This window comes from Jaculus jaculus, chromosome 5, assembly GCF_020740685.1.
Source record: "Jaculus jaculus isolate mJacJac1 chromosome 5, mJacJac1.mat.Y.cur, whole genome shotgun sequence".
NCBI lineage: Eukaryota > Metazoa > Chordata > Mammalia > Rodentia > Dipodidae > Jaculus > Jaculus jaculus.
The window spans coordinates 170,030,879-170,045,501 of NC_059106.1; the positions used below are offsets into that span (position 1 = coordinate 170,030,879).

General features: G+C 45.1%; 1 protein-coding gene across 6 annotated transcripts in view; it reads right to left on the reverse strand.

The window, feature by feature from the left end:
* Pcnt (pericentrin) overlaps positions 1-14,623 on the reverse strand; it is a 129,141-nt gene that overhangs the window by 71,777 nt on the left and 42,741 nt on the right. For all 6 annotated transcript variants that reach the window (XM_045148731.1, XM_045148730.1, XM_045148729.1 and 3 more), the window contains one exon: positions 5,534-5,749. In XM_045148731.1, coding sequence (XP_045004666.1) covers positions 5,534-5,749 — 216 coding nt within the window. The remainder of the gene's footprint in view (positions 1-5,533; positions 5,750-14,623) is intronic.

Genomic DNA, 14,623 nt, shown 5'->3' on the forward strand with positions numbered 1-14,623 from the left:
GGCACAGGTAGGAGGATCGCTGTGAGTTGAGGCCACCCTGAGACTACATAGTGAAGTCCAGGTCAGCCTGGGCTAGAGTGACACCCTACCTCAAAAAAAAAAAAAAAAGAAAGAAAGAAAGAAAAAAAGAGGTGCACAATATCAGCAATCATTAGAAAAGAAAAAAATCACTTCCACAATGAGGTACCGCTTCACATCCATTAGGGTGGCTAATCATACACACACACACATATATATATATACACATACATACATATTTGAGAGAAAGAAACACAGAATGGGCGTGACAGGGCCTCTAGCCACTACAAACAAACTCCAGATGTGTGTGCCACCTTGTGTGTATGGCTTATGTGGTACTGGGGAATCGAACCTGGGTTCTTAGGCTTCACAGGCAAGTGCCTTAACCACTAAGCCATCTCTCCAGCTGACTTGGCAAAAATGCCAAAAATATTCACTAAGAAAAGACAGTCAGGCTGGGTGTGGAAGCACACACCTTTAATCCCAGCAGAGACAGGAGGATCACTACATAGTGAATTCCAAGTCAGCTTGAGGTAGAGTGAGACCCTGCCTCAAAAAAAAAAGTATTTTTAATAAATGGTGCTGGGAAAGCTGAATGCTTATATAAAGAATGAAAATAAATCCTTATCTTTCTCCATGCACAAGAATCAACTCCAAAATGGATCAATGACAACATCATATGTTAAAAAAAGTGGGCAGAAGAGTCCTGTAGAGGTGTAAAATGTTGTACCCAGAAACCATTGTGTGTTACTAGAAAATTTCAGTGCCAAGGATGGGATACTTTCCAGCTACAGTTGTTGGCCAGGGAGTGCCCTGATGTTCCAAAACACTATAGACTATTTCCAAGACTCTTGGTTGCCCACCAGACCCTATTGCTAAAGATACCACAAACTTAGGCTATAGGTCACTGAGAAATCAAGCTGGCGCTGAGCTAGAAACCTCCTTTCTATTGACTAGCTGTCAGGATACTGTATGAAGCCTGTTGGGGGAGAAAAGTCATTAACAGTCTTAACCAGCAGTGGACCCAGCAAGCTTTGAAGCTGGCCAACCAGGTCAGATGTACCAAGTGATGAAATGGTGGCATGTCTTTTATGGGGGAATTAACTGCTCTCTGATTGGACAACAGTTGTCATTTTTGCATGGTGACGCAACTCACCTAAAATGGTCACATTAAGCAATTCTACACTATCCAGGGTCAATCTTAATAATCCCAGAGACTCAGAAACTTGGGTTACTTTATTATTATTTTGGCGGGGGATTAAAGACATGTGCCACCACACACCCAGCTACTGTAACTTTTTGTTTTTGGTTTTTCAAGGTAAGTCTCTAGATGAGACTTACCTGGTATTCACTCCGTACTCTCATGGTGACCTTGAACTCATGATGATCCTCCTACCTCTGCCTCCCGAGTGCTGGGATTAAAAGTATGTGCTACTACGCCCAGCCCAGCTACTTCAACTTTAAAAGGGAAATATTCAGGCTGAGAGATAGTTTAGCAGTTAAAGTGTTTACCTGGGAAGCCTAAGGACTCAGGTTTGATCCCCCAATGCCCACATAAGCCAGATGCACAAGGTGGTGCATGTGTCTGGAGTTCATTTGCAATGGTTAGAGGCCCTAGCACACCCATTCTATACTGCATATCTCCCTCCCTAAACACCCACAGAATGAACAGAAGTATCACATATTACAACTCAGAACAGATATGTCTAGGAAACAAACAAAGGGGTGGGAGGGCCACACACACCCCAATGAGAATGAAGAAAAGCACGCCATTAGTGAGTTACAGTCTTTAAAAGTACATCTAAACCAACCACAGTTCTCTTTACACAAAGTTAGCCTATGAACAGGTTTTGTTTTTATCCAAGAAAACATGAAACAGTCCTCCAAATCACCACTGGTCACTCCATGGTTCACTTCTAGATCCCAGTCCTTGCTTAGTGTCACCACCTGGGAGACTTCTGAGTGGGACTCAGATTGGACAACTGCTATCAAAAAGAAATCAAGCTTACGTTTTGAGAAGCAAACTCCAAAGGGCAGTAGTGTGGAAGTGCCCCGCCTGCCTCACGAGCATGGTGAAGTGAGCTGCTACAGACTCTTCCAACAGGTGCAAGATATTTGTGGCCCAACAGAGCATGGAGGAATACCAAGAACAGCATGTCCCTGCTATTTTGGGACAATTGCCCTGGCATCCCAGGGAGCACTCTATGTATGAGGCTTTTAAAATGCCTGAGGGCAGAGTCTGAGAGGACATCAGAGGAGATGTCTTACAAACACCACAGACATGACATGAGGAAAGACTGACTACGCTGCCCAGGAAGATGCAGTGCACAAAGGGGAGAGCTGCTCACTATCACAGGACCACAATTTAAAAAGACCTAGCTTGCACAACCACAACAAGAAGAAGCTGGAGCCCTGGCTGGAAATGAGATAAAATTTAAGGTTAGGATGAGTCATGGAGAAGTTGTAGTAAGAACATTGATACACTAAGAATGGCATGCCCCCTTTAGACAGTGGGGGTGACAGGTTTACTGAATTATTATTTCTGTGTATGTTGATGTTTTTCTTCAAAAATCATGAACAGCCAGGTGTGGTGCCGCATGCCCTTAATCCCAGCACTTGGGAGGCAGAGGTAGGAGGATGGCCATGAGTTCGAGGCCACCCTGAGACTACAGAATGATTTCCAGGTCAGCCTGAGCTAGAGTGAGACACTACCTCGGGAAAAAAAAAAAAAAAAAGCCAGGCATGCTGGACATGGTAGTGCACAGCCTGGGCTAAAGTGAGACCCTACCTCAGAGGGGAAAAAAAGCCAGGATTGGAAAAATGGCTTAGTGGTTAAGGCATTTGCCTGCAAAGCTTAAGGACCCATGTTTGAGTCTCCAGATTCCACGTAAGCCAAACACACAAAGGTGAGGCAAGTGCAAGGTTACACATGCCCACTAGGTGGCACAAGCATATGGAGTTCAATTGCAATGGCTGAGGCCTGCTGTGTCAAGTCTCTCCTCTCTCTCACTCTCTAAAATAAAATTAAATTCAAAAAATAAATGAGCCAGGCATGGTGGCACAAGCCTTTAATCCCAGCACTCAGGCAGTAGAGGTAGGAGAATCGTTCTGCGTTCCATCCAGGTCAGCCTGGGCTAGACTGAGACCCTGCCTCAAAAACAAAACAAAAGTAACAATAAAAAAGTAGCACCCGGGATGGAGAGATGGCTAAGCAGTTAAGCACTTGCCTGTGAAGCCTTAGGACCCCGGTTCGAGGCTCAATTCCGCAGGACCCACGTTAGCCAGGTTCGTTTGCAGTGGCTGGAGGCCCTGGTGCGTCCATTCTCTATCTACCTATCTGCCTCTTTGTCTGTCTGTCTGTCGTTCTCAAATAAATAAGTAAGTAGCACCCCACCTCCTCAAAGCTCAACTGCTCTTTTCTTCAAAGTCAGGTCTCAAACCTCCCCTCTGACAACTACATGCCCTCTGTAACAGCCCTCAGGGCTGCACCTCGAGATGGACCCAGGATCTAATGCCCAGACTTTTGTTTTGTTTTGTTTTTTCAAGGTAGGGCCTGGCTCTAGCCAATGCTGAGCTAAAATTTATAATGTAATCCCCGGCTGGCCTAGATCTCACAGCAATTCTCCTACCTCTGTCTCCCAAGTGCTCGGATTAAAGGAGTGTGCCACCATGCCCAGCATGCCCGGATGTAAGCAAATGTAAAGGATAATCTCAGTGTTAGTCTTCCCTTCATTTTTGACATCCCTAATCCTCAGCTGCAGAATGTTGTCATGAATAAACAGTTTAAGCACTAATTAAGCTAATCAGTGCACAGGCCATAAAAACTATGGACAATAACTATGAACTATTAATCTATCAAACGTAGGCAAATTTGAGGCCTTATTTGATACTTAGAAATGATGTTTTAAGAAGCCTCTTAAAGGAGGAAAAGATCATGACATCAAAATAAAAGAGAGACTGAGCTGGGCGTGGTGGTACCCGCCTTTAATCCCAGCACTCGGAGGGCAGAGGTAAGAGGATCACCGTGAGTTCGAGGCCACCCTGAGTGAGACTCCATAATGAATTCCAGGTCAGCCCTAACTCAAAAAAAAACAAAAAAAAAAAAGAGAGAGAGAGACTGATTGAGACAGGGAGGGGATATGATGGAGAATGGAATTTCAAAGGGAAAAGTGGGGGGGGCGGGAGGGTATTACCATGGGATATTTTTTATAATCATGGAAAATGTTAATAAAAATTGAGAAAAAAAAAAAAAAAAGAAGCCTCTTAAGGGGCGCTTGGCAGTTAAGGCGCTTGCCTGTGAAGCCTACAGACCCAGGTTTGATTCCCCAGTACCCATGTAAGCCATATACACAATGTAGTGCATGCATCTGAAGTTCGTTTGCAGTGGTTGGAGGCCCTGGCGTGCCTATTCTCTCTCTTAAATAAATAAATAAATAAGCCTCTTAAGAGAGAGAGAGAGAGAAATAGCTCACCTCAATAAATTGGCACATGTTACATAAACACACAATTACTTGAGAGGCACAGCACACACACAAATTTCTCTTTCCATCCAGAAGACAATAACCTTAGGTATAAGAACCCCCAAGCAGGTGGGCCTCAGATGATTCCAGGTTTCTCTAGCTTGCAAGAACAGAACACCCAATTACAGGTTCAAGCATCGTGTGCTATGTATGTATGCATGTGCATGTATGCAGTACATGCACATATATTTACATATGTGCTATGTGTTCAGGCCGAGCAGGCAGGGTGGGACTCATAGGGTGAGGGTACATGGCATCTTATACTCAGGGAGACCCTGCTAAGGAACATTCTCCTGCACAGACGCAGAGGGAATCCACACCGGGACCTCAGTCAGGCTTCTCCATGCAGCCTGACAAATCCAAGAAGGGCTTCCATTGATGACTAGGCTTTGTCACAAAATCATGTTATTTGAAAAAAACATGTAATGTATATTCTGAAGAGGAAACCATACTGCGCACAGATTTCCCCACACCATCCTATCCTGTTCCACAGATATGGCACCAAAACCTTGGCTGCAGCCTCCCTGCCAGCCCTGATGCTGCCCACACACCGCCGCCGGCCAGCTCACCCTAGTAGACGCCTTGCCTCCCAGCCCTCCACTGGGCCACCGCAGACTTGGACCTGGGTCGGCTCTCACCCAGGTCAGCAGCAACTGCCAAGCTCTTCTGCCTCCAGCTGCCAAATGGTTACCAATCCACATCTATCACCCCAGGAGCCACCCACTGCAAGAACAGGCTAGCACCCTGCCCTCAGAAATGCCCATGGAAGTAGCCAGGAGCCCACCTCACAGAGATGTCTGCTTATGCCTGTCTGCATGAGCACGTACCTAAAGAGTGCTCCCACTGAGCTACTTCCTTGAGTGCAGACCCCAGTCCCCATGACAGTGGCTCCATGGTACTCAACCTAGTTGGATGAGCTGAGTGTGGCTGTGAGCACAATGCTCCAGCGAAGACTCAGAGGCAGCGCCCTGTGAACCACACATGGAAACGCTCACCTGCACAGCCTGAGCCTGCGAGGCCTGCAGCTCCTGGGGCTCAGCCAGCTCCACTCGGGCCTTCTGCACCTCCGCGGGGGGTGCCTCTCTCAGTCCTTGCAGGGGAACTTGGGGATGGCGCTCCGGAGGCAGAACCTCAGCACTCACACTGTCCAAAGCCGCTTCCTTCTCCTCCAGTAGGCGCCTTTCACTGTGTATGGCTGTGCACTCTTCCTCCTGCCAAAAGAGCACCCACAGGTGTCATGCCCCTTCTCAGGGCACTAACCCCTGCCCATGCCTTGTTCTCTGAATGAAGTGGTTAACATTCTACAGTTAAATTCTGCCTCAGGCCAGGCATGGTGGCACATGCCTTTAATCCCAGCATTTGGAAGACAGAGGAAGGCCAGCCTGGAACTACAGAATGAGTGCCAGGTCAGCCTGGGATAGAATGAGACCCTATCTCAAAAACAACAAAATTCTGCTATCAATAAAGTTCAGCTGTGGTTTTACATGATGTTTTTCATAAGTGATATGTTTCTATTTTCTATATTCTCCAAATTAAAAAAAAAATTATTTGAGAGAGGGAAAGTGGGGGGGGGGGCACACAAAGAGAGAGTATGGGCATACCAGAGCTTCCTACCACCGCAAATGAACTCCAAATGCATATGCCACTTAACAGCATATGGCTTTTATGTGAGTACTGGAGAATCCAACTTGGGTCCTCAGGCTTTGCAGGCAAGTGTCCCAACCACTGACCCATCTCTCAGCACAGAAATTTTCTTTGTTGTTGTTGTTGTTTACTTATTTTATTTTTTTGCTTTTTCGAGGTAGGGTTTCCCTCTAGCCCAAGCTGACTTGGAATTCACTATGTAGTTTCAGGGTGGCCTTGAACTCACAGTGATCCTCCTATCTCTGACCCCCAAGTGCTGGGCCTGCACCACCACACCTGGCTCCCACAAATTTTCTTTAAACTAAATGAATCAAGACAACCTAGATTCAGGTCGGCAGACTGGGACCAAGTGCCGTGTGCCATTCCCTCCGCTTGTGTTGGTCTGTGGCAAGCTAGAACACAGAGCCATGAAGACTAAGGCTGTAGCATCAGAGTAGAGAATCCATCTGAAGGGCTCCCAGCTGAATCCAGATAGATAGGACTGCTGCACCCTCTCTTGACTGGTCTAGATGGAGGCGCCTCTTCCAGTCACAGGAAGAGTGCAATCAATCATGCGGCAGCCACCCCTCTGCTCCACGCACTACCACAGAGCAGTCCCGTCCGTCAGGAAGACAGAATCCCAACTTCCAGTTAAGATCGCTAAATACAAGTCTCACCTTGGGGGCTGGAGAGATGGCTTAGTGATCAAGGTACTTGCCTGAGAAGCTTAAGGATCCAGGTTTGATTTGTTTGCATGCTGGAAGTCCTGGCACACTCATTCTCTCTTATCTGCTTCTCTCTCTCTCTCTCTCTCTCTCTCTCTCTCTCTCTCTCTCTCAAATAAATAAGTAAAAGTAAAATAAAAGAAGTTTCACCTTGGGATGACTCAGAAGGCACCATAGTGCTGAGAAGTAACAATGGAATGCTCAGCATTAAAACATCTCTATCACACCTTCCAAGGCCCAGGGTCCATTGCGGAAGAGGTGGCAGAAAGAACGTAAGAGCCAAAATAGGACTCCTTATAATGCAATCTTCTAGACACAAAATGGCCTGAATATCCATGACCTCACAGAGCCTGGTACTACATACACAACACCATCGTAATCGGAGGAAAAGATGATGACATCAAAAATAAAAGAGACTGAGCCAGGTGTGCTGGCACATGTCTTTAATCCTAGCACTCGGGAGGCAGAGACAGGAGGATCGCCGGGAGTTCTAGGCCACCCTGACACTACATAGTGAATTTGAGGTCAGCCAGGGCTGGAGTTGAACCTTATCTTGAAAAACAAAAACAAAGAAAAGTCTCACCAACAGCCTGCCAATCAGCACCAGGGTGAAGGGACCAGACCCTGAGGACCCTCAACACCTACCAAAGCAGAGATCCAGAGGCTCCTGAGAGCTCATCACTGAAGTAGACTTAAAACACACCCAACATGGTTCAGGGAATTTTGTGGGAGAGAAGGTGGAAAGATTGTTAGAGTCACAGGTTGGGACATCATGCCCAAAAGGCACTGCTTCTCCACAATAACTGACTGCTGTTGGTACAATATATAACCCACAACCCCAAGGGGAAAACCTGCAACCCCACCGAGAAAGGCCCCCTGTGGAATGGGGGCAGGGATGAGGGAAAAGATGGTATAAACACATGATGTATCCATACTTACTAATGTCCGTAATAAATAAATAAGAAGAAAGTCTCACCAAAGAAACCTGGGGGAGAGGAAGAGATAAGATAACACAATAGGCTCTCCATTGCTCTTTTCTACAGAAATCAAGATCAGTGAGGAACTTAGGTAGTTAGCCAAGTGGGACACGGGCAGAGAAGCAGGAGTGAGTTGCTGCTAATCATCATAAAGGAAGTGTTTTCCTTGTCCTGCCTGCCTCAATCAAGAGCCGTGAAAACTGCTGGGAAGGGACTCTCCCCACTCACACCAGCCCTGAAAAATCAAAAGAACTTGAAAAAGCCAGGCGTGGTGGCGCACACCTTTAATCCTAGCACTCGGGAGGCAGAGGTAGGAGGACTGCCGTGAGTTCAAGGCCACCCTGAGAATAGAGTTAATTCCAGGTCAGCCAGAGCTAGAGACCCTACCTTAGGAAAAAAAAAGGAACTTGAAGAGAAAAGTGGGGCCAGCTGAGCAGTTCCAGAAGACCTCCTGATAGCTTTCCATGTTCTCCCCTCCACACCAGCACCAGAGATTGCTGAGGAATCCCATTCAACTCTTCCCCACACAGCATCAGGCCAGCTGATCAGAACAATAACTTGCCAAACAAGAAACCGTCTTCACAACTCAAACTAGGTGAGACAGAAACTCACCTGAAAAGGTAGCGAGCTGATTTACATTGTAGCAGTATGTGCCCTAAATACAGGTATACAGATATGAACTGCAAGTGCTAAGAACACCTCCTGTATCTGGGCAGGTTGCTAAAAAACATCCCAGGGAAGGAAAAGATTCAAAACATATATCACCAAGGCAGAAATAGTGACTTGTTAGAAACACTGACTTGGGCTGGAGAGATGGTTTAGTGGTTAAACGCTTGCCTGTGAAGCCTAAGGACCCCGGTTCAAGGCTCAATTCCCCAGGACCCACGTTATCCAGATGCACAAGGGGTCACATGCATCTGGAGTTCGACTGCAGTGGCTGGAAGCTCTGGTGTGCCCATTTCTTTCTCTCTCTCTCTGCCTCTTTCTCTCTGTCACTCTCAAATAAAATAAACAAAAGAAGTTTTTTTAAAAAAGAAATACTGGCTTGTTAGATCTGATGTATGTTTTACATACTTTGCCTTTTTAAAACTAAGTTGCCTGTAAGGGTTAATTTTTGTCATTTTTGATATTTTTCCCTTTCAGTGTCTTTTTTTTTTTTTTAATTTTTAGTTTTTCCAAGGCAGAGTCTCACTCTAGCTCAGGCTGACCTAGAACTCAGGGTGCTGGGATTTAAAGTGTGGGCCACCAGGCTGGAGAGTATGGCTTAGCCCTTGTGCTTCCCTGCAAAGCCCTAAGGACCAGGTTTAATTCTCCAGAACCTGCATGGGCCAGATGCACAAGGTAGCACATGCACCTGGAATTCATTTGCAGAGGCTGGAGGACCTGGTGTACCTATTTTCTATCTGTCTCTTCCCCACCTTCTATCAAATAATAAACAAATTTTTTAAAAAGGTGGGCCACCACCCCTGGCTTAGTGACGTTGGTGCCTTTCTTATTTTCTTTTTCTTTTTTGGCGGGGAGGGTTCAAGTTAGGGTTCTACTCTGGTCCAGGCTGACCTGGAATTCACTATGTAGTCTCAGGTGGCCTCAAACTTATGGAGATCCTCCTACCTCTGCCTCCCAAGTGCTGGGATTAAGGCGTGCACCACCACGCCTGGCGCCTTTTTATTTTTAAACCCACAGTCATGCATATACATTCCATGCTGGTTTTACTTGTGTTTGTTTATTGCTCAGTTGTTTTCAGGTTCCTTCTGCATTTTTCTCTACCCAGTCTACCATTGAGACCTTACTCTTAACTCTTCTCACACCCAACTCATAGGCCTTCCCTCTCTTTCCAACCTCGATTCCCTATTCTGTCCTCATCTCCTCCCAGTCTTTCTCCATCAACTGTACCTTCCACAACCTCAACAACCTCTGGAGCATGTGGGCCCTAAAAGAATCCCAATTTTCCTCCCCAGTCACTAATGCCACTTCCATCTTTTTCAAGCAAGCCTGTAACTACTGAACCATCTCCTCAGCATCCCCCATCTTGTCAAAGTGAACACTGATCCTTATCCTAACCCACTTTACAACCCTCCCACTTCAAAGTAACCAAATCCAAGCATACTTCATACCAGCCTTGCTTGCTTACTCACCAGTAATTACTGAAGGCAAAATTGTAATTCACTACCAGGACATTTTTTTTTTTAATTTTTTGTTCATTTTTGTTTATTTATTTAAGAGTGTCAGAGAGAAAGAGGCAGATAGAGAGAAAGAGAGAGAGAGAGAGAGAATGGGAGTGCCAGGGCCTCCAGCCACTGCAGAGGAACTCCAGATGCGTGCGCCCCCTTGTGCATCTGGCTAACGTGGGTCCTGGAGAATCAAGCCTCGAACCGGGATCCTTAGGCTTCAAAGGCAAGCGCTTAACCGCTAAGCCATCTCTCCAGCCCACTACCAGGACATTTTACACAGCAGGTATATCCACGTGCTCTGGTCACTCCAGTTATTAGTATTATATTCTGGAAATAACACAGAAGCCACACCAATGCCTTGAGCTCCTACCCTAAAGATGTAACTTCTGACATATTAACAATACAGATGTGGGGCTGGAGGGATGGCTTAGCAGTTAAGGCGTTTGCCTGCAAAACCAAAGGACTCAGGTTCAATTCCCCAGGACCCACATTAGCCAGATGCATAAGGGGGCACACGTGTCTGGAATTAGTTTGCAGTGAGTGGCTAGAGGCCCTAGTGTGCCCATTCTCTCTCTCCCTTTTTCTCTGTTAAATAAAAATAATATATTAAAAAAAAAAAGAACACAAATAGAGCTGGGCGTCATGGCACATGCCTCTAATCCTAGCACTTGGGAGGCAGAGGTAGGAAGATTGCCATGAATTCGAGGCCACCCTGAGACTACATAGTGAATTCCAGGTAAGGCTGGGCTAGAGTGAGACCTTTCCTTGAAACAACAACAACAAAAAGAAAACAGTTGGGGCAAAAAAAAAAAACAACAACAAGAAGAAGAATACAGATGAGGCTGGAGAGATGGTATAGCAATTAAGGCGCTTGCCTGTGAAGCCTAAAGATCCAGGCTCAACTTCCCAGAACCAATGTACGCAGATACAAGGTAGTGCAAGCATCTGGAGTTCCTTTGCAGCGGCTAGAGGCCCTGGCATACCCATTCTCTCTCTTTCTCTCTCTTTGCTTCTTTCTCACTCACATAAATAAATAAAATAAAAATATTTTTTAAAAATAATACAGATGGTGGGCTGAAGTGATGGCTTAGCAGTTAAGGTGCTTGCCTGTAAAGCCTAAGGATCCAGGTTCAATTTCCCAGTAACCACATAAACCAGATGCACAAGGTGGACCATTTGTATCTGGATTTTGTTTGCAGTGGACAGAGAACCTGATGTGCCCATTCCCTCTCTCTCTTTCTGCCTCTTTCTCTGTTTCTACCAAATAAATAAATAAAATATTTTTAAAAGTTAAAAAAAAAAAAGCCAGGCGTGGTGGCACACACCTTTAATCCCAGCACTCGGGAGGCAGAAGTAGAAGGATCACCATGAGTTCAAGGCCATCCTGAGACTACAGAGTGAATTCCAGGTCAGCCTGAGCTACAGTGAGACCCTACCTCGAAAAACCAAAAAAAAAAAAAAAAAAAAGTTTTTAAAAAAGAATATAGCTGCTAAAGACTGTAGTGATGGCTCAGCAGTTAAGGTGCCTGCTGGAAAAGTCTGATGGCCTAGGTTCGATTCCCCAATGCCTACAAATGCCAAATGCACAAAGTAGCGCATGTGTCTGGAGTTTGTTTGCAGAGGCAAGAGGTTCTGACATGCCCATTATCTCTTCCACTCTCCTTGCAAATAAAAAACTCAGCCAGATAGGCATGGTGGTGCACGCCTTTAAGCACAACTTGGGAGGCAGATGTAGGAGGATCACTGTGAGTTCAAGGCCATTTTGAGACTACATAGTGAATTCCAAGTTAGCCTGGGCTACAGTGAGACCCTACCTCTAAAAATTAGGGCTGGAAAGGCTGGAGAGATGACTTAACAGCTAAGGCGCTTGCTTGCAAAGCCTAAGGACCCATGTTTGACTCTCTAGGTCACATGTAAGCCAGACTCACAAGGTGATGCAAGCACACAAGGACACATACTGGCACACATATCTGAAGTTCTATTGCAGTGGCTGGAGGCCCTGGTGTGCCAATTCTCTCTTTCTTGCTCTCATAAAAAACTCATTGTATGCTGGCCATGGTGGCACACATCTTTAATCCCAGCACTTGGGAGGCAGAGGCAGGAAGATCGCCATGAGTGGCAGGCTACCCTGAGATTACATAGTGAATTCCAGGTCAGCCTGGGCTAGAGAGAAACCCTACCTTGGAAAAAAAAAGGGGGGGGAGTATGAAGAGATTGCTTAACGGTTAAAGCACTTGCCTGCAAAGCCAAAGGACCTCAGTTTGATTCTCCAGGACCCACCTAAGCCAGAGGCACAAAGTGGTGCATGCACCTGGAGTTCGGCTGCAGTGGCTGGAAGCCCTGGTGTGCCCAGTCTCTCTCTCTCTCATATAAGTAAATAAAAATAAAATATTTTTAAAAATATATGGGCCAGGCATGGTGGCGCACAACTTTAACCCCAGCATTGGAGGCAGAGGTAGAAGGACTGCCATGAGTTTGAGGCCACCCTGAGAATACATAGTGAATTCCAGGTCAGCCTGAGCTAGAGTGAAACCCAAATTCAAATATCCCCTGACCCACAAAAAAAGTGTGGCTGGATGGTGATGCTTCTAATGCCTCTTTAAAGTTTTACCTGAAAGTTAGTTCCGTTCACCTGTGCAGCTTCTGGGTGACTTTGTGACTAGCTTTTTCAGTCGATATAGATCTTTCCCATTTTGGTATTATATACATGTAGATAATTCTCTATGCCTAATTATTATACTTATAAATTAAGGTATACATTTAATTATAGCAACTGTTTATTGTGGTTTGTATCCCAGAATGTATTGCGTTTAAATTAAAAGATGCATAAAGGACTTCTGGCCAAGATGGCGACCGCCTAGCTGCACTGCAGATACCGGGGAAAGAAAGATAGATGCAGATCCTAAGGAGAGAGCTGCCCCATCATACCTCAAAAGGGGCCCGACTGAAACTAAGGACAACTGGCAAAACAAGCAAGGGTGCTGTTTTCCTGATGAACCGGATACCAGCAGCACAAAGGGGAAGGAGACCAACACAGAGAAAACTCAACTCCTACCAAATCAGAGCCAGAGCCTCAGAGGCCCCCCAACACCTCAGCACTGAAGCAGGCCAAAAATGGACCCAACATGGCTCAGGGAAATTTTGCAGAAGAGAGGGTGGAAAGAATGTCAGAGTCACATATTGGGTCAAGATATGCAGAGACATTTATCATACCAATAACTGTGGGCTAACTCCACAATGCACGACCCATTTACATCAACAAGGAGGGTCCAATGGGAGGGGTAAATCAAAGATGAGCCTAAACAATGGTACCAAACTGCTTGTATTTGCTGAAAAGAAAATTAATAATTAAATTTTTTAAAAAAAGATGCATAAAACTGAATGTATGCATGACTTTGAGGGAAAGTTAAAACTGTTTTTTTTTTCCCATCTCTTGTACATTTAAACCAAGCCAAATATGTTTGCCAAGCAGTAGGTCACTAAATTACAAAAACAGTAGTTTTAGCAACAATTTTTGTTTGCCATAGACCACCCATATACTGTGGCTTGGTATTATGCAGAACTATCTGTTTTAGCCAGGCGTGGTGGCTCACGCCTTTAATCCCAGCACTCGGGAGGCAGAGGTAGGAGGATCGCAGTGAGTTCAAGGCCGCCCTGAGACTACAGAGTTAATTCCAGGTCAGCCTGGACCAGAGTGAGACCCTACCTCGAAAAAACCAAAACAAACAACCAACCAAAAAAAAGAACTATCTGTTTTACAGGTCTAATCACCTTGCTAAATTTAGCCTGCTATAACATGGTTAGCCTATAAGGCAGTGCTGGTCCCATCCTAATGTCAGCCTCATAAAGGGATTATTCCACTGTACTTTCCTCATATCATTTCGTTGTCATTTTCCTTTGTGGATCTATAACCAAATTGAGTTTCATTGATTTTTATGAAGATAATTAGACAATACTATATCAGTGATTTTACTTATTAATAGGTTATCATCTTAAGAGATGCTTAAATGTGGTAAATCATTTCATGTTATGAAACAGTTTTATACTTAATAGTCATGTTAACATTGGGTGCAATAATTTAGTAGTCTTAGCTTTAGTTATAAATAACTGGATCTTTTCGCTGACAACTTAGGTTGTATGAGTAATGCTTAAAAGCTTTAAATCTGGGCTGGAGGGATGGCTTGGCGGTTAAGCGCTTGCCTGTGAAGCCTAAGGACCCCGGTTCGAGGCTCGGCTCCCCAGGTCCCACATTAGCCAGATGCACAAGGGGGTGCACATGTCTGGAGTTCGTTTGCAGAGGCTAGAAGCCCTGGCACGCCCATTCTCTCTCTCTCCCTCTGTCTGTCTTTCTGTGTCTCTCACTCTCCAATAAATAAATAAATTAATTAATTTAAAAAAAAAAAGCTTTAAATCTGGTGTTTCCTGTACTTGCCACACTTTGTTAGAATGTGTCCTTCAAACATCCTCCTACAACTTCTTCAAACTGTACTAAATTGATATTTCTTGATGTCTAACTCTGTGCTAACAGATCTTCATTTTAAATAGAACACGGTTTTAATTTTTGATAAGCTGATGAATTTTAAAGAGAG